General features: G+C 38.6%; 1 protein-coding gene across 1 annotated transcript in view; it reads right to left on the bottom strand.

The window, feature by feature from the left end:
- Positions 1-25,566, bottom strand: part of LOC130085113 (epiplakin-like) — a 144,765-nt gene that overhangs the window by 35,566 nt on the left and 83,633 nt on the right. Inside the window, exons 9-34 of the mRNA XM_056250686.1 lie at positions 24,957-25,123; positions 22,882-22,997; positions 20,281-20,387; positions 20,072-20,191; positions 19,718-19,813; positions 19,455-19,582; positions 18,191-18,284; positions 17,917-18,071; positions 17,157-17,508; positions 16,696-16,773; positions 16,391-16,552; positions 16,140-16,244; positions 15,748-15,843; positions 15,503-15,628; positions 13,134-13,286; positions 11,374-11,528; positions 11,025-11,151; positions 9,910-10,093; positions 9,025-9,182; positions 8,652-8,830; positions 7,981-8,119; positions 7,510-7,863; positions 6,244-6,327; positions 6,055-6,159; positions 5,803-5,901; positions 999-4,343 (exon numbers count right to left, since the gene is read on the bottom strand). Of these exons, the coding sequence (XP_056106661.1) occupies positions 999-4,343; positions 5,803-5,901; positions 6,055-6,159; positions 6,244-6,327; positions 7,510-7,863; positions 7,981-8,119; positions 8,652-8,830; positions 9,025-9,182; positions 9,910-10,093; positions 11,025-11,151; positions 11,374-11,528; positions 13,134-13,286; positions 15,503-15,628; positions 15,748-15,843; positions 16,140-16,244; positions 16,391-16,552; positions 16,696-16,773; positions 17,157-17,508; positions 17,917-18,071; positions 18,191-18,284; positions 19,455-19,582; positions 19,718-19,813; positions 20,072-20,191; positions 20,281-20,387; positions 22,882-22,997; positions 24,957-25,123 (6,984 nt within the window). The remainder of the gene's footprint in view (positions 1-998; positions 4,344-5,802; positions 5,902-6,054; positions 6,160-6,243; positions 6,328-7,509; positions 7,864-7,980; positions 8,120-8,651; positions 8,831-9,024; positions 9,183-9,909; positions 10,094-11,024; positions 11,152-11,373; positions 11,529-13,133; positions 13,287-15,502; positions 15,629-15,747; positions 15,844-16,139; positions 16,245-16,390; positions 16,553-16,695; positions 16,774-17,156; positions 17,509-17,916; positions 18,072-18,190; positions 18,285-19,454; positions 19,583-19,717; positions 19,814-20,071; positions 20,192-20,280; positions 20,388-22,881; positions 22,998-24,956; positions 25,124-25,566) is intronic.

Raw genomic sequence — 25,566 nt, 5'->3', positions numbered from 1 at the left:
ATAAAACAATAATTAATTCAATGCATGGCATGGAAATCACGATATAAGGAAAAATATAACTCAACTCAATACAATATATTTATAGAACAGATAATTTAGCATTTTAAGATGCAGTTATATTCTTTCTTATAAAATTCTTTCTCATATAATTACACCATAACTTACACCTGTCAGTGTACTTTTTAATTGATATCTGTTGTATGCTGTGATGTCACATTTATATAGTGTATTGTGTCTATTTGATTCTGTGGTTATAGTGATCATTGACATGCCAATTAAGTACATCTTAAAGTTATATTTTACCCACAAATGAAAACTCTGTCTTCATTTACTCGCACTCATGTCGTCACAAACCTAACTTTATTCTGCAGAGCACAACATATTTTGAAGAATGTTTTAACTGTTTATGTCCATACAATGAATGTCAAAGGGGGTGAAAATAATATTGGAGCCCATTGACTTTCACTGCATAGGAAAAACAGATTCTTCATAATATTATCTTTGTTTGAGTTCCACAGAAGAAGCGAGTAAATGATAGCAGATTTCACTGTAATCACAGAATCAAAAGAATACAATACATTATGTAAATATGACAACTTCCCAGCATGCTAAAATAGATATTAATTAAAGTTACACTAAAATCTAACAGATGAAATATATTTAGTTCATTATGGACATTTTAGGAAAAATACAATATATTATAGTGCCCAAGTTACAGACATTAGAAACTATTTTAAAATAAATAGTGATACCAACAATGTGCAAATAGGCTGCACAACATAATTGCAAACTAAATGAATACATCGTGGACACTAGTGTTAAAGGGGACCAGAACAACTTTGTTCATGACAATTGCAGGCTTTGTTATCACTGAGACTCATAACATGCAATGTACATGAACAAAGGTTCAGCAATTTTATAAAACTGTTAATTGTTAATTAAGGTGTTTAAGGCTAATATATAAAACACTAGCAGTACTACAACATATAACACAATACCTCTTTTGATTGTTTTTGTAAGTCAGCAGCCTCTTTTTTCAATTTCTCCTTTTCTTTCTCAAGCTCTGCAATTGCTTTATGCAGATCATCAGCCTCTTTTTTGCTCTGCAGTCTCTGTACTTCCAGTTTCTCAACAACAGTGTATTTTTCGGAAGTCTGTTTTTCAGTGTCTAGCAGACGGGTTTTGATTTCATCAGCTTGTTTCTTGAATTTTTTGGCTTCCTCCTCTGCTTTTGACTGAGCATCACTTAGCTGCATCACCTTGATCTTCAGTTTCTCAGCCTCTGCGGTAATCTCTAATTGCCGCTTGCGTTCAGCCTCCAAAGATTTCTGGAAACCTACAGTCTCCTGCTCCAGACGCTGCTGCATCTCCTTTTTGGCCTCTAACAGCTTTTGAGCCTCTACCTGTGCCTGATCTTTTTGTTTCTGGAGCTTTTCGGCTTCAGCCTTCAGTTTTGTCGCCTCAAGAATGGCCTGCTTTTTCTCTTCCAGCATCTTATCAGCCAGTTCCCTCTGTTTGGCAAGATCTGACTCGGCAATTTGTCGTAATCTTGCAGCTTCTTGAGCCTCAATGTTAAGCCGTGCTGCCTCCTCTGCCAGTTTTTTCATATTCTCAGCTTCTTCCTCAAGGAGTTTCTTTGTGTTGTCTTTATCTTTCTTCATAAGCTTTTGGTTTTCCTTTTCAATTTTAAGTTTCAGTTTTAGTAAGTCCTCCATCTGAATCTTAACTTTAGAGAGCTCATCCTCTACTTGAGCCTTCTGCTTCATAGCATCACTGACCTCTTGTTTGAGTCGCTTAAGTTCATCATCAAGGATAGATTTCTGTTTGTCTGTCTCATCAAGTTGCAATTTAACCTTCACTAACTCCTCCTCAACCGAAGACTTCTGCTTCAGGGTCTTTTCTGCAAGCTTTTTGTACTTGGCCATTTCAGCATCAGCCTCTTGTTTTTGTTTTAAAGCAGCAGCCTCTGCCTCAGCCCGCCGGGAAGCTTCCTTTTCAGCTTCCTTCCTCAGTTTTTCAGCATCTTCCTGGGCTTTGGCCTGTTTGGCAGCTTCAGCCTCAGCTGCCTGCTTTTGACGTTCAGCTTCCTCTGCTTTCTTCTGCAACAAGGCAGCCTCTTTCTCAACCTTGTCTTTAGCCTTTTCTGCATCTTGTGCCAGTTTCTTTGCTTTTTCAAACTCTTCCTTGAGATTATCCTGCGCCATGCTGTCTTTATTTTGCTGGAGAAGAACATTTTGGGCTTTCTGTTCAGCAGCAGAGCACTTCTGTGCAGCCTCTTTGACTAAAATGATCTGTCTCTCGGCTTCTTTCTCTGCAATCTCTTTCTGCTTTTTGGCATCTTCTGCTCTCTTTATTAGACGCTCAACCTCCTCTTGAGCAGCTTTGTGCTGTCTCGCTGCCTCTTCTTCTGCAGCTTGGATTTTTTTCACCTTGGCCTCTGCCTCTTTCCTTTTTTTCTCCTCTTCCAAAGCAAGTTTTCGGAATTTCTCTGCTTCTTCCTCAGCCTTCGCTTTGCTCTTCTGTGTCTCCTCTGAGATGCCCTTCAGTTTGTTAAGCTCAAGTTCAAGGTCCTGTTTGCCAGTTGAAGCCTTTTCGAAATTGAGTTTGAGAATGTGGATCTCCTCCTCCACCACTTTCCTCTGCTTCAAGGTTTCTTCTACGATTTTCTTTTGCCTGTCGAGCTCAGTGTCTGAAGACTTCTTGAGCTGATCGATCTTTTCTGCAATTGCTTGCTTGTGCTGAGCCGCTTGATCTTCAAGAACTTTCCTCTGGTAGGCCTCGTCTTCGGCTTTTCTCTTTAAGCGGTCATTTTCAGCCTCCTTCTCTTTCAAAGCGATCTCAGCCTCAGTTTTTAGACGGGTTGCCTCGTTGATAGCAGCTAACTTTTCTTTGAGGATCTTCTCAGCCTCTGCTCTCTGACGGGCAGCTTCTTCTTCTGCAATTTGCCTCTGTTTCTTTGCTTCTTCTGCAACTGACCTCAGTTTAGTTGCCTCCTCAGCCAGTTCCCTCATCTTGGCAGCCTCAGATTCAAGTAGATGTTTGCTCTTTTCAGTGTTTGACAAAGACTCTTTCTCAGCTTTGGATTTTACCTGTAGTAGAACTTCCATCTCCTTCCTAACTTTGACCAGTTCCTCCTCAAGCTCCTTCTTCTGTTTAACAGCGGCATTGACATCATTTTTGAGACGCTGGAGCTCATCATCCAAGACAGTTCTCTGTTGTTCAGCATGCTCAAAATCTGCTCTTAACCTAATAAGCTCTTGCTCTGCTGCAAGCTTCTGTTTAGCCGTTTCTTCAGCCATCTTCATTTGGTTCTCCAGTTCCTTTTCGGCAATCTCTTTCTGTTTAAGGGCAGCCTCCTCAGCTTTTCCTCTCTTCTTTGCCTCCCGTTTGGCTTCCTCCTTCTGTTTCTCCGCTTCCTCCTGAGCTGTAGTTTTCTTATTGGCCTCTTCTTCAGCCTGGAGCCGGAGCCGGAGAGCTTCATTAGCCTTCTGTCTCCATGTTTCTAGCTCCTTCTCTGCCTGCTCTCTTGCCTTATCTGCTTCAGCTTGCTGCTTTTTGAGATGTTCTGCCTCCTCCTGCAGTTGAATGACCATCACCTGCTCATGTTTGAGTGATTCTTCCAGTTTTGCTGTCAATGATATTTGTTTACTCTCAAGCTGAGTGGCTGCAGTCTTCTTTGCCACTTCCTCTACCACTTGAATCTGTCTTTGCTTTTCCAGCTCTGCTTGCTTCATGTGCCTCTCAGCTTCCTCAGCTTGAAGCTTGAACTTCTTAAGATCCTCAAGGGCCCTCTTCTTCTCTTTGGCAGCCTCCTTTTCTGCCTCTGATTTCAGTTTAAGCTCCTCTTCTGCCTGGCGTTTCTTCTGAGTCTCTTCGGCAACTTGCTTCCGAAGCTTCTCTGCCTCATCCTGTGCTGCCTTTCGAAGTTTTTCGGCATCTGCAGCTTTTTCCCTGAGCTGTTGAAGCTCTGTTTGAGCAGTGTTTTTTTGTTTCATCGTCGTCTCTAGCTGGAGTCGGATTATATGGATTTCTTCTTCAATTCTGGTCCGGCTGTGGAGGGCTTCCTCTACCTGTTGAGTCTTAGACTTGATTTCCTGCTCAGAAAGGCTTTTGAGCTCCTGGAGCTCTCGTTGGATATTGTGCTTCTGTTTCTCAGCATCGACCGCAACGTCCTGTCGTTTGCTGACTTCATCTTTCATCTTCGTCTTCAGCTCATTCGCCTCTTGTTCTGCTTTAGCAATAGCCTTTGAGTGAGATTCAGCTAACTGCCTTTGCTTTTCTAGCTCGGCCTGCATCTCGGCCAGCTTTTTTCTATCTTCTTCCTTAAGTTTTTCGGCAGCTTTCTGTATTAGTGAAGGTAAATAGTAGGGGAAATAGAAACAAAGTTAAATATTTAAGTGTTAGATATTACATGGACAAAGTTACAGGGTGTTATGCTAAACAGAAAAACAACTTATGTAGATTTTTTATTAAGGATTATGTAAAGTCACAATGTATGGTACACAAAATGAGACACAATCACTTCACAAAACACCACTACAGCTGGAATATCGAATGGTTTCATGCTAATGAGGTGTTATCACTGGATACATTTTTTAAATGAATAAAAACTTTAAAACTCTACCCTGTCATTTTGAAGACTGAAGATTTGTGGTTTTTAATATATTTTACATTAGAGTGAAAAAGGTTATAGAATGTGTTTTGGATTCCCTTTTGAACAAAATATGGAAATTGAACCTTTTAATAAATTACACATTATTATTATAAAGGGTCAATGAAGAAAGAATATTTGAAAATGTATATTCATAGTATTATCATGCCTACAACAGAACAGCTTAGTGATGCAGCAAAGAAAGAATGAGACTTATTAAATCATGTTTAAACAATGCTAGACCATAAGGGGGGGAAAGAAGAAAAACAAGTGTAGATTTTGACAAATCCAATAATATATATTATTGCATATATTTGTTCATATTTCTTAATCATGGCAAAAATGCAAATGTAATTAACAAGGGACTGGAAAAGGATGAACATGCATTTTTGTGGACAATTTACCTCTTTAGCGCCCAAACATGACAAACATTCATCATGATAAAGCACTGGCAAGCAGTTTAGAGAAGCAGACAAGAAAATAAAGGTTAGAAAGGAAAATGGAAACCAAAATTGAGCAGAAAACAGCTACAGAAGAAGGTCTGACAGTCAGGCTGAAGCAAACTCAGAGGGAAAATCAACAAATAGGGCACAAAGGAATGATGGGTAAGAATGCGGCTAAGCAGCAGACAGAATCCAACCAGGAAATTAAACTAGCGAAACCATGTGGCATCACTGGTACATTGCACCATGCACTAACTTTTATTTTTAGGATAACAGCATATTTTAAGTTTGCTTCAGGCTGAAGGGTACCTATACTAACTGAGAGCTCACTATAATGGAAGAGATATTAAAACACCTCCATAGTAGTAAGCACATAATGAAAGACATACATTGTGAAAGAAATGGAATGTGCTGCACCACTAGCATTTATTACTGAAGGCCTAGGTGAGCAGCTCAATCTGTTACATTTTTGATTTCCAGAACTTTATCCTCTAGCACACGGCCAACAATAGCATGTTTCAACTTTGTCTTCACAATTGTGTCACTCTTTGATAACTTAAGATAAAAATGTAACTGTGTCTCATATGGTTTGTGAAATAAACACATATTTCATGTGTCCATACATCCACAAATGAAACTACAAAAAGGATCAAGTTAGTGAGTTAAAGTTAGTGCTAGAATACTAAGACTTTAGGTTTTGATACTTACCACCTCATCCTCTAGGCGGCGCTGTGTCTCAATGATGAATTTAATATACTGGGTCGAAAGAGTCATCAGCTCACTGTAGCGTGTTCTCAGAGTCACATACTGAAAGATATTTTTGAAGTTACTTGGCATGTCAAAGAAGATCAAGAAATAAAAGCCTAAGTAGAACAGTATAAGTTATGCATACAGAATGTAAATTAATGCATATAGCAGATTAAGAGCCAAAGACAGGTGGATATTAGATATCTAGGGTACCTCTTGAATGATGTCATCAGATGCAGACTCCATTTTGGTCTTCTTCAGAGGGGAAGCTATGGGCTCCACATGAGCTTTATAAGTCACCAGCTGGAGCTCATAATCCTGGATGAGAACATTCAGTCAGAGTGCTACTCATAAATCATTTAGATTTGAGTAAAATATATATGCTGCAGAATTCATACACACCTTTATGGCATCAATGTATGCTTTAGCATATTTCTGGCAGTCATCCACCTTGTCCTTGTTCTTCTCAATCTCCTCAAGCAGTTTCTGTACAAATAATGGACATGACATAAATAAAAAGATTATTAACATGATTTTCTAGCAAAATATGATATGATATTCATTTAGGGATGGGAATTGATAAGATTTTATCAATATCAATGCCACTAACGATTCTGCTTATCGATCCGATTCTTTAACGATTCTCTTATCGATTCCTGATAGCACTGTGTGGAAAAAAGTATTTATGCTTTTCCGGGGGGAAAAGCCAAGTGGTTTTATTTTGTTTTAAAGCTTTCACTTGAGTAAGCAAACTGTACTTTTTATGTAATTTATGTAATAAATGGAACCTTATTGTACACCGATTAAACGTACCGTGAGTTCAGTGTTGGAAAGATCAGTTGTTTTAACCATTCATTAAAACGAATTGGTTCAAATGAGTCATTAGTTCGCGATTTGGACGTGTCATTATCGGACGTGTGCCGGCGGTTGGGACATCCCACAAGGTGTCATCACAGAAAACATTTCATCAATGGATAGTTTTTTTTCCCGTTTATTTAAAGTGTGGTTTATGTCAGCTGAATGTGCGGAACGCTTTTCAGAGAAGATAAGGCAATGTATTTTAGCACAATTCACACCCAGCGGTAGCCTAATTCAGGAAAAACAAATCTCCGAATGCTCCACATTAAACTTTAGTCTCCCGACCTTACCATCGTGTCGTTTATTTTGATTAATATGTGCGAGGGAGAGAGAGCAAGACAGCGCTTAGTTTTGAGATGGTGAAGCCGCCTTGCTCCGAAGAGAGAGTGTGCGCGCGCGCGACCGGGGCTCTCTCTCTCTCTGCTCGTTCTGTTAAACATGCGCCCTGTCACAAGCGCAGCAGTTCATCTACATTACTCACCGATCAAATAAGACTTTGGCGGTACAAAAATTAGCTTTGGACGCCGTGCTATGGTGCTTGATAAAGGACAAAAGGGACAGTTGTGAGTTCACGGTCTGTAGCCTACATACTGGCTGACTCGGAGCAGGAGCATCGATAAGAGGACTCGTTAACGTCGAGGGCATACAATATCGATGGATCGTAAAACTTAGAACCGGTTCTCGAGTGGAACCGGTTTTCAATTCCCATCCCTAATATTCATTATATAAAGCATTGAGAACAGAAAATTAATGAAAACCCTGCATTTCAGATTGACCGATAGATGGATGGATGGATGGATAGATAGATACCTTCTCCTGGGTCAGCTGCTCTTGAAGGGCTTTGCTGTCGATGGGCAAAGCATGGAGCTTGTCCTGCCTCTGCTTGGCGTCTGCTATCCAGCGGATGAGCCAGTCCCAGCTCTGCCTGTAAGCCTGCATCTGCCTGCTCAGAAGGTCAAGTTCTCGCTGCCTCAGCTCAATCTGAGCAAACACAGCCTGCCAGCGGTCCTTCAGGTTGCCCACCAGATGCCTGTAGTGCTCCAGCTCTATGTCACGTTCACTGTGCAGCTGAGACATACGGTCGGTCACCGCGGTAGCCCTCTGAAGCTCCTCTTCCAGGTGGTCAAACGTAGCTTGCTTTCCCTCCGCTTCTGAGCGCAGTTTCTAGGGTCAAAAAAGAAGGAAAGAACATGAACATGTTTGTGAGGTCATGTATGATTTGAGCTTATACTGGTAAACAATTTCATGCATAATTGGGTTATTGTGTGAGAGATAATGCACCTGGAGCTGTGTTTGAGTGGCCTCAATCTCTTTCTCATTAACAGGAACTTTGTTCACATCCCGCAACTGGTTCTCATATTTGTTGAGAATGTCTTCTGCTCCTTGTGTGCTGCGGATTACCATGTCAATGGTCTTCAGCCTTTATGGACAAAAATAATTTGATTCAGCATAATTTTATATGGGGAAGGAAAAAAAGATGACTTTGGGGTTTTATTCTACAAAGATGCATTAAATTGAAAGTGACAGAAATAGCATTTTTTGTAACTTAAATCTTTTTCTATTTATTTTCTATTGAACTTCTACTCAAATCAAATAATCCTGTAAAAAGTATCACAGTTTCCACCGAAAAATTAAAAAGCACAACTGTTTTCAACATTGATGATCGGCATATTAGAAGGATTTTTGAAGGATCATGTGACACTGAAGACTGGAATAATTCAGCTTTGCCTTCACAGGAATAAATTACATTTTAAAATACATTACAATAGAAAACTGTAATTTTAAATGGTAAAAATATTTCACATCATTACAGCTTTTGCTATATCGTTGATCAAATAAAGGCAGACTTAGTGAGCATAAGAAACTTCTTTCAAAAACATTAAACCAGCTTACCTAAGCCACACTTTAGAACGGTAGTGTATATATGTATAACAAATGGACTTGAAACTCACTTGTCGAGATACACAGAAGAAAGACTGTAGGCGTGCTCCATCTTTTTCTGGGTGATGTCTATTTCTGAGCGCAGGACAGGGGCTGAACTGGACTGCTGAGATGTGGCCAGCACTGCTTCACTCTTCTCCACCATCTTATCCAAGTCTTTCTTTATACCCTCCAACTCAGTCTGCACTTTCTGTAGGACGACGTGAGAATACACAAGGATTTAGTCATTAAGTAATATATACTGTATTAAGATTTAAATTCATTAAAAAGAAAAAAATTGTGCAGTAGACATGCACAGGCTCTTCATGTGGTATACATGCATTTGAAGGCATTTCTTGATGGATTCAATGGTATAATGTATATTAATACAGTGTTTATGCAGACCTTCTGTTCAGTGGCTCTCTGTAAACAGGCTTTGAGAGGCTCCTTGTCTACCATCTGTCTGAGGCGGTTCACTGTGCGGTTCTCACAGCCTTCCAGTCTCAATCTCAGGTCCTTTATCTGGGTGATGTAACTCTTGCACACTGACTCATCCTGTTCCCCTAAATAATTGACATACTTTGTGTTAAAAAAGCTCAAGAAATGATCTTAAATATTGGAAAAATACAGAGAAAAAAGCTAAAGTACACACATCTAAGAATGTTTCTTCATTAATAACATTCAATTATGCAGCATCCATACAATATGTAGGCACATGAAATCGAGCTTGCATAGCTATAAAAGCATTTGCATTCAAGTACTTTCATAGAGAATGTTTCAGGCCTTAATGACCAAGTAAATCAGTTAATTTGCACACTTTTTAAGTGAGTACACTGCATTTCAAACTGTCAAATGGTGAGAAAATCTGTGAAAAACATGCTAAAAATCCCTGGAGTCAATGTGGATTAGGACAAAATGCACATGAAAGTATGAAACAAACAATGACAAGGACAAATCATTCACAGTTTGTTAAAAAATCCACTCTCGGATCTTTACCCAGTGCGCTGTCCTTTTGGATAAGAACAGGTTCTGAAAAATAAGTCTCAGTCATAATGGGAGTTGGATGGAATGCCCTATCCAGCCCCATCTTGAAATTCCTACAAGTCATAATGCCTTTGTGTTGCTTCAAGCACGCAGAAAAACCTTCAGCCGTGCTCAGGGACAAGTCTTAAAACTGGGGTGTTGCTGGGGCCAAGATGGCTTTGTATGTGTGCAATTTCATTGAACCGTGAAAGTGATGAATGGTTTCTATACATCTGAACAAACCAGCTGACCTTATTGGACACCCACCTTGTTCAACGGAGCGTAGCAGGTTATCATAGTGTTGAGTGGCTTTGCTGTAACTGTTCTCAGCTTGCAAGCGATCATCGGCACCGAAGAGCTCAGAATCCTGACTGTCACGTATGAAGGCCTGATAGTGCTGCTCCAGGTTCTTCAGGGTCAGTCGATATTCCTCGACTCTCAGAGTCTTGAACTACACAAAATTAGAAAACAATGTCACCTAATTACTATTCATTAGTAAATGTATAAGGTTTATAATGCAACTTTTCAGTTCGTATGCCTCTGCATACAATTAAATAATACATAATAATGAGTTCTTTCAATATATATCAGTTATAAGACAATATTAGAGATTATATTTATCGTAGCAATTGATATTAGACTTATATTGGCTGATACTAAATATTTAATTGTGCATGTTAAAATGTTTTTACATTTAGACTTTTGTAGCAAATAATGCTTACTTAAAGGTAAAGTTAAAAAACACTGATAATAATTTATTAACACTGTTAAATGTAAGCTTTAGCAAAACTCAAAATGAATGCACTACCTTTTATGTTTTTGAAAGAAGACTCTTATGCTCACCAAGGCTGCATTTATTACATCAAACACACAGCAAAAACATTAATATTGTGAAATATCATTACAATTCAAAATTTCAGCAGCCATTACCCTGATCTACCTAGTGTCACATTATCCTTCATAAATTATTCTAATATGCTGATTTGGTGCTTAAGAAACTTTTCTTTTTATTATCAATGCTAAAAATTGTTGTGCAGTGTAATATTGTTGTTGAAATGTGACACTTTTTTTCTCTGTCTGATGATTAGTAAGCTCAAAATTACAGCATGTATTTGAAATAGAAAGTTTTTCTAACAATGTAAAAGTCTCGTCATTTTTCACTTTTGAATGGTAGTGTATTCCTTTTTCATACTGTATTTTTTAAAAGGACTGATTTTCTTTTTCAATTATTTACACAAAATGATAACGGATTTTTGTATAGGCCATTCATTTATTTTTAATTATTTGCACCAGCCTTTTAATATAGGTGCATCCTTCCTGGGTTCTACTATTTTTTATCAAGTCTTTGAACGTATCTAAAAAGGGGTGTGAGTGCTAGTTACCATGATGAAATTCCAGGAGTTGATAAGCAGGATATCTCGCATGTAGTACTGCCAGGACAGCAGGCTCTTCATATCAACATGCAGCCTTTGCCAAAGAACCATCAGCCTCTGCAGACTCGCATCCATACTGAGGTTAAAAACAAATCAAAGGATAAGATGGAAAGCCAAACACTAAACAGAAAGATTTGGTTTATATTGCAACATCACAAGAAAACCACACATCTCTCCTCCCAGATGTCAAAGACAGAGATAGATAAAAGTATGTGGAATCTGAATGTGCTGCCAACTGAAGGAAGGGAAGTCAAGTGAGGTTAGTCTTGTGCACTAGTATTAGGCTGTACTGTGTTACCCAGAGCTGACATCCATAGCTTCGTTGTTGGTGGGAGGGACAATGAAACAGATGGATGGTACTGTGGCTTCATTTCCACTGGAGTTTCGCACTGTCCAATTGTACGGTTGGGAGTTGTTCACCAGGGCACACTCGTCTCCTTTGTGTACCGTGATCTGGGCCAAAAAAATGAAGGATGTTAATTAAGTTTGAAGTGTTTACGGTAATAATGGATTGTAGGGGTGGAACGGTACACAGAAGTCACAGTTCGGTTCATACCTCGGTTCAGACATCACGGTTCGGTACGATTTCGGTACAATGGAGGGAAAAGCAAAACAAAAATGCAGAAGGCATTGTATTTTTAAAATAAGTTTTATTAATAGAGGCATAGAACCAGTTTATGCACTGACAATAGTTTTATATAATTAGTTTATTAATTAAATTAATAAAAAGACAAAAAGACCTTGCGATATGTTTGGTAATTGTACTATTAATTAAAAATTATTTTGCTATATTTCAGATCAATATATTTGTTTTCCTTAATTTTAATTAACATTATGAATTGACAATGTAACATTATTCTCATCTGAATTATAAATAATTGATTTCTGCATGTATAAAATAATACTACCATTAAAAACATTCAATTTTCTTTTTTTAATGAATGTAGAATGTGTAAGATTAGTGCTCCGAGGACAAGAAATGAAAACCAATGACGAATGTCCAAAAGATGGGACCCACAGACTGTTTTGAAATGGAGTTGGATAAATATGTTTTGCTTTTAAAACAGTGTGTGTGTGTGTGTGTGTGTGTGTGTGATTTTGGTTGGGTGACAGTTGTAGATTACAGTTTGACAACAGTTTACAGTGTGACAAAAGCACAATGTTGTGTTTTATTGCGAGTGTACACAAATATAAGTGAACACTTTGCAGGTTTAATGATCTGTATGAACAAAATGACGGAGTATGTTTTTTGTTTCCACTGTTCGATCGCGCGCCTCTCTCTCTCTCTCTCTCTCTCTCTCTCTCTCTCTCACACTCACCCAGTTCGATCGCGCCCGCGCACCTCTCTCTCTCTCACACACACACACACACACAAACACACACACTCCACCATTGCAATATTGACATTGTAGCCTGTTCATTATGCGGTCACGGTCACACCAAACGCGAATAGAGCGTCAAATTCGCGTCTAGTTCGAGGCTAGTCCAAGCGAATAGGACGCGCGTATAAAGCCAACGTTTGAAGTGAACGCGCGTTCAGAGCTAAGCCGATGCTACAGATGATTATGTGTCCCTAAAGAACCCGCGTATCTAACAGTAGTTCCGCATTACATTAATTTGCACGCGAGTTTTTTTTATTTTATACCGTGTATTCTCCGTGTAAATTCGTGCACCGAACCGTGACGCCCGTACCGATTCGGTTCGATACGAATACATGTACCGTTCCACCCCTAATGGATTGCATTGTGTATTTGATAATATAATTGAGGTGACTAAGAGCAAGAACTAATTAATGGGTGAGGCTAATGGCTGAGCCAGTGTAATAGCAAGATATTCATGCTTCACACAAATTACACCCATGTTGAGCAAGAGCATGATCACACATGTGACTTCTTCAACCATTTTTTGAAAAAGAGGGACTGGAATATAGGAAAGCAAATAAACACACAAGCTGTTTGTGTGTTCTTAATTAAGCCCCTAGGAATAAGTTAATTTTATTACCCATGTACACACATACACACACGCAAAAAAACAAGTGACTCAGTGTCTCTGCTTTACCTCCATTTGTTTGAAGTCACAAACAGCCTGAATGGGTAATTTGCCCTTGACGGGGTGAGCGGTGTTCCTCGGCTTGAGCTGGATAATGGTCTTAGCTCTCCGGTTGAGACCCTCCAGGTGTGTCTTGAATTCATTTAGCTGTTCTTTTTCCTCCTGATGGCCAGAGAGACAAATTTGCATATGTATGTATGTATATATCTATCTATGTAAATACAGGCGTGATCAAAAGTTTACATACACCTTGCAGAATCTGCAAAATATTTATTATTCTAACAAAATAAAAGGGATCATACAAAACGCATTTAAATTTTTGATTTAGTACTGTCTTGAATAAGATATAATACATCTTACATCTTTATATCTTACATAAAAGATGTTTATGTAGTCCACAAGACAAAATAAAAGTTTTCACCCCCGGCTCTTAATGCATCGTGTTTTCTTCTGGAGAATCAGTGTATGTTTCACTTTCATAATAGTTCCGTTTTAGTCTCTCAATTGTCCTCAGTGTGAACAGATGGATCTCATACAAATTTTAATCTAATTAATTACATGATGTGGCGATTAATTAATCGAATTAATCGCACATCAAATTAAATGTTACCCACAAAAGATCATTTAAAGTCATTATGGTGTTAAATGAGAGAAGCATCAAATAGACATTACAAAAAGAAGATTTTTTTTATTTGATTCAACATAGAATTTATTACACACATACTTTTAGGCTTTAACGGCCATTAGGTTGAGTAAACAATGACAAAATTTACATTTTTGGGTGAACTGTAATGGGTTTTTTATTAATATGGAAATATGAAATAATTTTTTTAATGAGATGATACTCTAAATAAGAGGCGGTAAACGTCTAAATGACCAAGTCATTGAGACATTCATTCATTCGATTCGTTCAAACGGCGGATTCAAGTACCGGTAAATGGCTCTCTTTGGCTATGTCGAAATCGCCCCCTGTACCCTCATTCACTATTCCCTACATTACTACACTAATATAGTCTACTTGAGGGAGTGAATGAAAATAAGTTAGTGAATTCGGACACTGAGTGCACTGCAGCTTTTGCATAGTTTGTGCTTGCTGTTTAATAATCATTTGAAACTTAGCAAACTGGCAGCTCCAGTAGTAACTCTGACATGGGAGCGAGCATGTATAAACCTGAAATAAAAAATGTAATAATCAAGTAAAAAGGAATTTACACTTATATAATATAATGCTGTATCCACATTGGACCATCGGTTTGGAAAATAGATGGATGGCTGTTTTAGCTGCGGGCACCATCTTCTGGCGAAACGGGGGAATTCATTCGGCGTGAACGGTTGTACACTTGCTATTGCTGTGCATTGTGGGATTGAATGAGTGCACTCAATAACGTCCACTATGGTTTCGGACAGCACTACAAATGTCTGTCGCCTCAAATAGTGCCCTATTTAAGGGTATTTCAAACAGGTTTTTTTATGAATGTGCCATTGAATCATTGGTTCACCTGAATGATTCGCTTAAAACGGAGATTCATTCAGAAATGATGCACCACTGTGTGTTGCTCAGATATGCACAACAGTTCTGCTCTGGATTTATAGGTAATATTTTCATTGTAAAAATTGAGGAAAAGCAGACAATACTGTGTCTAAAATATAACACAATATTAACTTCTTATTTATTGAACTGTTGTATAAAATCAATATCACATTTGCACTCGTGCTATTCAGGACAAAAACAGCACTTGTGTGATATCGCTTAATTTTATCATGACATAAATACGAGACAAAAATTCATATAGGGGCCTTTTTGCCTTGATATCTTTAATTTTAGGGTCATTATAACCGCATTCTATAGGCTACATCATGCAGTGAGTTGTTTCATGTTTGTAACCAATCAACTTTATGAAATGTAAGATGAACTACGTAGATCTGGGGCGAGGCGGGTGCGTCAAATGCGTTAATAATTTTACGACTCAAACGAAGCACTGAATTGAGTTAATCAACTAATTGAAATAGAGAGTATAAACTGATTCAAGTAAATGTCACTTGGATGTGAACTACAAACCCAGTGATTACAAGCATAAGCATTGACGTACTGCTATCATGTGACCTACAGCATCGATTCACAACTCCTCTCCCGGAGCCCTTATGGGATAGTAAAGTGTTTATCAAATGTGCACTTCAGAATCTCAACGGAAGTAGTAGGTCATCTGTGTAATTTTCACCTACTATGTATTCTGACATACTGTTTTACACATACTATACAGTAGGGAAGAATTTGATTTCAGACAGAAGGTCTCAATGAAAATTAATGGTCAAATAAAAAGTTCATGTACATTTTGGTATATACAGGGTTGTAAAATTCCACTCATATTAACACCCACCACTGCATCTTGTAGCAGATCCTCTAGCCGTGTAACCGTGATTGAGCGGTCACACACATATTTCTTCTTCATCGTGTCCTCCATCTTCTTCATCCTTTCTTCAGCCTCTTTAACATCTGAGAAGAACTGTAGAACAGACGTTTTGGAGATCAAAATAATTCTGATGAAGTAAATCTATTTGGCTGTCTACTTGGATGTGAACTGCAAACCCACTGTTTACAAGCATACGTGTTTGTTGTATGTACCTGGAAGTAGGCGGTGTTTTCTTTCAGATGAGTCTCAATGCAACAGCACAGCTGAAGGATCCAGCTCCACTGAGTCTGAAGAGCTGCAGTGAAAGCCTACAGAGAAATAGAATACAAACAGTTGGAGTTTCAAACAATTCTCTCCTAATATATCAATTTGATGATTTACTTTAGTTCAATAACTGTGTAAAATTCATCCATTATGAAGCAAGTTCATTTTAGCTATTTGCAGCTCGACAGAAGACAATAGTGTCGTTATTCAGCTGTAGTTTTGTTTTCATCTGATAGTGTCAGTGCAGTTAAATCAGTAATATTGCTGGATATTAAGTGTCCCCGAATAAGCAAGCCCAAGGTAAACACATGCACAAATTATTAAATGTAAAATTGTGCACCTCCACAGTCTTCCTGGCAGGATGGCCATCTTTCAAGAGTTTGTCTCCGGTCATCTGGACATTGTTCACTCTCTTCTCTCTATGTTCAAGATCTCGCATCAAACCCTACAAGACAGCACAGCAGCATTCACTGTCATTGCCAAATGCAATTAAATGATTTCAGAGGATTCTCTACAATTAAAACATGAACATGATTCCACCTATAAATTTAGTGCTGGTGGAATCATGTTCAAAAGTGTTGGTGGCCTTACAGAATAGTTGTCCTTTTTGGCGGTCATGTTGGAGTTTCGATCACTCCAATCATAGTTCACTTCCTCCTCTTCTTTTTCGTTCAGCCACATCAGCTCTTTTGTGGCGGCCACAACAAAAGCGTGCAGCTGATCTAGATTCCGCAGGCGTGACTTGGACGAGTTCTGAGGAGGAACAACAACCAACTCATAAATTTCTATTTCATCAGGCTTTGTGGTATTGGGTTTGCAACAAATATATTTTAGAATCCATAATTAAGATTCAACAAAGTGATCAGTGTGTATTAGTTCTAGATTTAAGAGCGTACCAGCAGTTTGGCATATTGAAGGTCCAGTTTGCCCAAGTATTCTCGATAAGCTCCCTTACTGAATGGAGTCAACTGATTCTGAGAGGAGAGAAAATAATGTTGGGTTTTCATATAACATTCATTGTAGTCTTAGCCATTCTTAACTCATATTCAGAGTTTAATAAACAATTTGAATTATTAATACTGTTTAATAAAGCATGTATGATTTATTGACAACAGTATTGTTTGTACTCTAGTATCCAGTATGTATCACTCGATGCTATTGTTCCTCATTTCACAAGAAAATAAATTAGCCAATCAGAACAGAGGTAATTTACATTTAAAAATTTTAAAGATACTGTAGCAAAAACATCACAACCACAAAATTACGGTGCAAGAAATCTAGTTGACCTCAGGGAACACAATAAATGCTACAAAAGTGTACAATGGACAATTTTAAGTACTACATAACTATTTATTACCTCATCAGCCCGTGCACGGTCAATCTTGTATTTGAATTCCTCGATTGACTGATGAAGGCCACGATGGCTACCGAGTTGAGACTCCACAGTGGGCAGATCTTCGCCCCACTCCGCACCATCAATGCGCCTCTGGTTCTCCTCCACCCAGGACAAGAGGTCCTGAATGTACTTGAGAGTGACTTCGTCGAGCTCAGGTTTTACGCGCTGCGGAGACTGCTGTAAAGTTTGGACGTGGGAGGTCTGGGACATGGACATCTGGGTCATGGGCACCTGCGACACCGTCACGCCAGACTTCAGACGCAGATTAAACTCACTGCGCAGGTTTACCAGACGCTCATGGAGACGGTACACCCTGAAAGAGCCAAGAGAGGACAGTTACAAAGCTGCTATGAGAATAAATAAGATTTTAATTATTATAAATATTATTAGATATATAGATATTATTATAGATAATATTATTAATAATTGTTAATTAACCATTACAAATAGTTTTTAACACATATTTTCTGTAAAACATTATAACAGAAAATAGTCTCTTATAAATTAAAGCAAGAATTATGTAAAGGAGTTAACTTTCTTAAAAAAATGTAACATTTCAAAGTATGTTTATCCTATGTAAATAAATAACGTACAATATTCACATTTTTGGTTGATGAGCATTGCATTCAAACCTAAAGACTAGTACTAAGCAAAAACAATATAGTTCTTTCTAGCTGTCACTGTATTTCTTTAGGTTATGACAGTAGAATATCATACTAACCGCCTGTACATCTGTTCTGCCTGAAGGTGGCGCCCATCTTTAAGTAATTGCACATCATTAAAAAGGTATCGGATCATGTTTTCAGCCTTGTTCAGATCTGCCTCTATCTCAGACGAGTGCTGGATAGGTTTTCCCGCACCCAGCAGACGTATGTCCTGCAATAAAAGCAAAGTTAAATTAAAGCAATTTGCTTACAAATAATGCAGGTTTACCTGCTCAAAAGCTATTGGGTCTTTGGATTCAAATAAAGGAATAAAATGGCTTTCAATCTCACCGTTTGTAACACCGTTTCCACCTGGTTGAGCTGTTCCTCGCACACACCTGACTCCATTTGCACCTTACCGACTATTCTCTGCAGACGCTCCAGCCTGTACATGTAACAGACACACAAATACTCTTTATATACTCACTACAAGCAAAATATTAAGAATAAAATGACTGGGCAAAGGCTACACAAAACAATATTCAGACTTTACAGGCATTCAATGTTCAATCAATCGGAAAAAAACATCAGCTGAATCACTCACACCCTCCTCTCACGGAGCAGGTACTCCAGTCCATGGCTGTCATTCATAAAGGCCATGGCTAATAATCCTAATAATGCTAAATCACAGTCCAGAGAGGATTTTTCAGAGTGAAGTCGCACAGAATCAGCTATTGATGTTAAGAAGTGCTGCTGTAACTGATAAGGCTCATAAACATTCTGCAGAGCAGCAGCGAGTCTGTCTTGTGACAAATCTTTTTAAAAGTGACGCCCTGTTTCTTGAGCTAAATGCTATTTAATAACAATAAAAATGCTTTTATTTTGATGAAAAAAATCATCTTAAAGGGAGAGTCCCACAATTTTTTTAATTTACTCACCCTCAAGTTGTTTCAAACCTGTATGAATTTTGTCTGATGATGAACACAAAATAAGATATTTTGAAGAATGTCAGTTGACATTTTTTTTTTCATACTTTGCAAGTCAATGGGACCCATCAACTGTTTGGTTACCCATATTCTTCAAAATATCTTCTTTTGTGTTCAATAGCAGAAAGAAATTCATACAGGTTTGGAACAACTTGAGGGTGAATAAATGATGACAGAATTTTCATTTTTGGGTGAACTATCCCTTTAACTGCAATGAAAGGTCCATGCTTTTAGAACAAAAAATTAAAATTAAAAATAATTCAATTAAAAAAAACGAATGATTTTAAAAGTAAAGTTGAGTCCTTCCACATTTTTTTTATTATTGTTCAAGATTTGACAATTATCAATTGGTATAGTGGAAGTTTCTTGTTAGGGCAAGTCAATTGATTTTTTTTCTTGCAAGGTACAGTAGCTTGAATGAGATAACTAAAACTGCTTAGATTCTCTTAAAAACATCTGTAAAATCTAAACACAATATCATCATACATTTTTACTTCTTTAGTTTACTTTTTGAACCACAGTATTATAGCAAAATACCCCTGTAAATTGTCTGGATTATTCGAATGAATAACTGCACATATTGTCCAAACAAAGAATAGCCATGAGAAGTTATTATACAGATTTCTCACCGTTCAAACTCTGAACGCAATAGTTTCTCTCGTTCCAAAATGGCCACATGCAGACGGCCCCATTCCTTCTCCACATCAATTGGGTGGTAACTGGGGGGAACCTTGACCTGACCCGCCTGCACAGCACCCTGGTGCCAAACAAACCCCATACATAAAGTCAAATCTTGGTAAAAACATGTTAAGAAAACTCATGTAAAAGCCCTAAAGTACTGCACTACATGCTTGTTTAAAAGGCAATTACTACTGTGACAAATTAAATTTACCTCAAAAGACTTGTAAATGTGCTTGGTGCGATTTTTGTCAGTCTCTTTGGCTGGTAGTTCAGACTCCTTGAACTTCAGAAACTGACGCCAAAGAACCTACAACAGAAGGGAAAATGCTCATTCCATAATTTACAATCTTTTTAAAAATTGTTTCGGATGCTTTTCTGTAGTACAAACATATGCATTTATGGTCACAAAATAACACTCGATTAAGGTTATGTGACATAATAGCTATTTTATACATTTTACAACACTTCTAGCTGGTAAAGAATAGTGAATTACTGCACCAAATCATAATTACACATGTATATATGCACATATATGATCATTAAACCTAAGGAGCATGGCACTAACCTCAATCTCCTCATAGCTGGAAGGGAACTTGCGTTCCTCAAACACGATAATGTGATGCCTGATCCACTGGAGTAACATGGTCACCAGCTCGTAATACTCCTGCCAGCGCAACTCCAACTCCTGTATAGATCAAAGATAACAATATCAATGGCCCATCATATTATATTTAATTATAATTATATATACAAAATTATATTTTCAAAACCCACATTGGCCTGGACTCCATCACGAGCGTCAGGAACCCTTGGCATGACATCATACAAAGAAGACACATACGTGATGATGGACTTTTCGTCTGGGTGTGGGACGTCCACATCTGCAAAAACGGAAAATAAACTACCGTCATTATGTACACTATCGTTCGAAAGTTTGGGGTCTGTAACATTTTTAAATGTTTTTGAAAGAAGTTTCTTATGCACACCATGGCTGCATTTATTTGATCATACAGTATTATTGTGAAATATTTTCACAATTTTAAATAACTGTTTTTCATTTTATTATAATTTAAAATGAAATTTATTCCTGAATTTTCAGCAGCCATAAAGTGTCACATGATTCTTCAGAAATCATTCTAATATGCTGATTTGCTGCTCAAGAAACATTTCTTACTATTATCAATGTTGTAGACTGTTGCGCTGCTCAATAGTTTTGTGGAAACAATTAAAAATTGGATTGGACAGTAGTTAGACAGGAAGCGAGGTGGGATAGAGAGAGGAGGGACGGGATCGGGAAAGGTCCATGAGCCAGGACTCGAACTCGGGTCGCCCGAAGCGCAACGGCGCTACATGTTGGCGCACTTGCCCACAAGGCTATCGGCGCCAACTTTACTGTCACTTTTGATCATTTTAAAGCTTGCTTTATAAAAACCAATCCTTTTGAACAGTAGTGAACTCAACATCAGCAAAAATGTTAAGAAAAATCACTTAACTATTACAACTGTTACACAGGCTAAAAGAAAATATTTTACAAGTCCATTAAATCCACTAAGGGTGTATTCACACCAGCAAAGTCCGATAGTTCACTTGCTTTGGTCCGGACCAAAATTTTTTTTTTTGTTTTTTTTTTGGTACGGTTCGCTTTCACACTGCTCTTTTTGCAAGTGAACCAAAATTTGTAAACAAAACCACACGTGTGCTAAGGTCGTTCATTCATTGGACAAGGATTCTCAAGTAGGGAAATCAGGAAGTGCAAAAAAGGCTCAGCATGGAGATATTTCGTACTGCAATATTTGTTATTTTACTAATTTTGTGTTATTCTGTACAAACGCAATATGAAGACACTGCGCAGAAGACGGATAAGGTATAAAGTTTTCATTCATAGAGAGGGGCTATGTTCACAGATTCAAATAATGAGATTCTTATTGTATATAATAATAATAATAATAATTCATTACATTTATATAGCGCTTTTCTAGGCCACGGGCGTCAGTTTGGTTTTAAATGTGGTGGGGAAAGAGACGCATTCGGAAGTGCATTTTCAAAAGTGCTGGGTACAAACTCTGCAGCCTGTTTAACCCGTAAATAAATGCATCAATCCGCAAATTTATGTTTGAGTTCTTAAATGGTCTAATGGTAGATCTTTTGCAAAGAGTGTCAGAGGTTACGGGTTCTAAACCGCCCTCGGTATAGTTTTTTTCCTCTCAAAACTGAATATGTTCATCAGTGGTTACAGTCTATATCAAGCAGCCAGGAACACGTTTGTGTGCATTTTATTTTGTAATTTCACCGGAATGAATATATAGAGAGTCTCTCCGCAACGGCGATACATTGAAGTGCGCGTCCGATTGAAGGCTGTGCGCGAGCCACAGAGAACACTGTATCCACGACACTGATAGCAGCGGACAAGAGCGCTCAGCTTGAGTTAAAAAACAAAACATTTTAGCGCTAGATCTCTTATTTAAGAGCGAACTAAATGAATGCTCTGCTAGTTAACTGGAGATGTTTTATTTTTATTAGGTACATCCGTGCCTCAATGTTTCCAAGAGTGGTGGGTACAAAATGACTCATGACGAAATCTGGTGGGGACGCGTACCCACCATCCCCACCGAAATCGACGCCTATGTTCTAGGCACTCAAAGCGCTTCACATAGAAGGGGGAATCTCCTCAACCACCAATTCCAATTATATACTGCTAACAAGTGCTGTCAATGTTAACGCTTGCGATTAAGTTTGTCCAGTTTAACGCAGCATCATCCTTGTAGCCTATTGTAACTATCGTTACATTATATGAACTGAAAAAGCTTTTTTTGCATCTATGCGCGATTAGACTAAAGAGAACGCTCTGTATGTGAATGTACTGATGCACACACTCATTCATTCATTCCATTCCAATGACGCACACACGGCGCGCAGAAAGACGCGCAACAGTTTCGTGTGGCCAGACAGCGCCCCGGAATGGAATTCTCTTTCGCACTTGAACAACAATAACACAAACCATTATGCCAAAATCTCCGACTACGGAAGCCTGTTAACTTAAAGGCGCAGTGCTTTCTTGCAGTTGGGTCGGTTCATGTTCATACCGTAAACGAACCGTACCAGAGTTCGTTTGGAACCGTACCGAGACCACCTCTTCAGCTGGGTCTCGGTTCGGTTGTTTGGTCCGCACCCGAGTTCGATTGCTGTATTCACACCTGCCCAAAAGGTCCGCACCAAGGGGGGAAACGAACTAGAGTTCGATTCAATCGAACCAAACAAGGCAGGTGTGAATACACCCTAAGATTCTCTAAGATCTACTATAGTTATCAATGAAAGAGAAGAATGAAAGAAAATTCTTTGAATGAGAATCCAGAGGGATCTTCCCCCTTTGTTTACCTTCAGGATCCAGCAGGCGTGTGACGCCCATGTCTCTCTCTGCTATGCTGAAGGCCTGCTCCAAATTCTCCAGGTTGGTCTGTTTGAACACCTTATTCATGTCGATCAAATTCGGCCTAGAATGAAAGAGAGAATTCACAAAATACAGTTAAAGGGGGACACTGAAAAAAAGATGACTATAGAAAGAAAAAAAAAAAACATGATTGGAAATCTAAATCTAATTTTAACACAGATTCTCCTTATTTTGTCTATTATTTTGCATTTTAATGTCTGCTTTGTTTAAAGAAATACTTTCCATTTTAGCAAAAAAAAATCCAACCCGTAGGAATTGTGAGGCTTTAAAATGGAAATTTCATCCGGATCTCATTTGGACGCATACTTGCAGATCATTATTTAACTGCACACTGCTTGGCCAAACCTGGAGGCTATGTAAACATTTGTGCCAGTGCCTGGGCAGGTGAAGGCAAGATGGATTTCTCTTCACGGGATTTGAAAAAAAAGCCTCTGTCTTATGTGACTAAGTACTCACTCAACAGCAATCACTGCAAGGCGCCAAAAAAACAATTACTGTAAAAATACATACACACACATGCTCTGCAGCCTCTTAGGAACATGAAAACCTGAAAGTCTAGCAAAACAAAATCATTTTATAGTGTGCACTCGCTAACTTTCTGAAATTATGCGCACACAATTACTAGGAATTAAGCGCAGGAACTGAGAGTATCAGTTCAATTGCTAAAGCTACAAAGTCAATGGCAGCCGCAGAATTGCTTTGCTCTCTCGTTTCAATGCAACGAATAAAACCAAAGCATTCATACGACTGTTTGACTGTCTGGGAGAGCAGGTAGCATGGCTGGCCCCAGGGAAGCTCGGCATCTGAGACAAACACCTTCCTGTAAGAAAACCCGTCTCTACTTTGCTCCATGACATGTTCAAGATCTCCGCTTTGGGATCCACCACTTGAGCAGGCACCAGGGCTGATGGACCCCTGGCCCGAATCGAAAGAAGCCTCTGACGGCACATCTTCACACAGCATGACCACTCGGTCCTCCAGGTCACTGACGGATCCGTGGCTGGACGAGCTGCTGCGACTCTTCTTGGAGCGGAACTTCTTCTTGAGATTGAACATTGTGTTGGATTCAATTTCCCTTTTTTTTTTTTTAAACGTGTGGATTCACACAGGGAGCAGACGAGTATTCTTTCCCAATGCGATTCACTATCCAGTCAACGGTTAGCAAAGTCGTTCCTCAGTGAAAACACCCTCCATCTTATGTCACGCATCAAGCTTTGAGAGCTTCAACTGCACTCCACATGTTCCGTTTACTGTCCCAGTGCCGTTCAAATAGTAATCTGTATATCAGAACGTTTAAGTTGCAGGCGAGAGGGAAGACAAACCGCTCCTTATTTGCTCAAATCTCAAGAGCCATCTGTGTCTGGTAGTGTAGGGTGAACCTGAGCTATGCAGCTGAATGTGAAAAACACACCCTCTGGGGATCCTATTAGATTCAACACGCCCTAATCACAGGATTCTATTTTTGAATTCTATTTATCAGCGCCAATTGGAACATACCTGAACTTAATCCTGCAAAATGTTACGTAAACTCAACCGAATTTGATGTGGTTAAGAGGTATTTGTATGAAGGCTGCAATAGGTCAGCAATTCTAAAGATATTGCATGACATTTTTTGAATCCCATGTGTGATGGCTAAGTGTGCAAACAGGTGAATTCCTTTAAGTATGGCATGACTAATCTTGTTTCTTGTCAAACATCACTTGGTAAAAGCCAGGAATTAAAGCATAAATTATAGACCCGGCAAGGAGCAGAAGGGGTCTGTGATTGACATGGCAAATACAGCAAGCAAGTCTGGAGATGAAAATGCATAAACAGCCCTGAGATACAAGCGTATTTGTCATTTCTCAAGAACTAAGATCACTTTATAAACTATTTTTGGAGTTTTGCCTCAGAAATCTGCCTTTTTCATATGAGCATCGTGGTTTAATGTGTCCTGAGAATGTGTTCTAAATGCTAAGCCTCAGTTCCAAGAACTTTTTCTCTGTTTACAAGAAGGTTCTACCTGTGTTTATGGATGATGGCGTTGAAGAGCCTGCCATCTTTCCAGCTGGTGGTGAAGTTATCACACCGTAGGCCATGGTAGCCCTCCACCATCCGCTGAGACCACAAGAGAAGCTTCTCCTTGGCGGTCATATCATCTGACTGACCATTCACCTGGATATCGGAGATCTGATGGAGCAAAGGAAAACAATATAGTTTCAATAAAACAAATGATGTATTATCATATAAAAATATTAGACAAAAGGCCCGTTCACACCAAGAACGTTTAGCATCCACACCAGCGGATGATATCGTTCTGTTTATTCTAAGTGCATGCTGCAGTTTTTTTTATCTGCTGATTTAAATGCTATACTATGCTAATGCTATGCCCAACTATATCGTTTCTCTATGCCGTTATCATTATAGTTGTGGTGTGGACTCTGCTATTATTTTATATTTAGAACAATTAGAACTATATCTTTATTGTTATTGTTATAATTATAGTCCTTGGTGTGAAAGGCCCTAAAAAATATTTAGAAACTACTGTCATATTAGTGCTGGACAACGATTAATCGCATCCAAAATAAAAGTTCAGTTTACATAATATATGTGTGCGGTGTATAATTATTTTG

This window comes from Rhinichthys klamathensis, unplaced genomic scaffold, assembly GCF_029890125.1.
Source record: "Rhinichthys klamathensis goyatoka isolate OS25496 unplaced genomic scaffold, OSU_Roscu_1.1 h1tg000073l_1, whole genome shotgun sequence".
Taxonomy (NCBI): domain Eukaryota; kingdom Metazoa; phylum Chordata; class Actinopteri; order Cypriniformes; family Leuciscidae; genus Rhinichthys; species Rhinichthys klamathensis.
The sequence above is the reverse complement of the archived record's forward strand: the minus strand, read 5'-3'. Positions and strand labels throughout refer to the sequence as shown.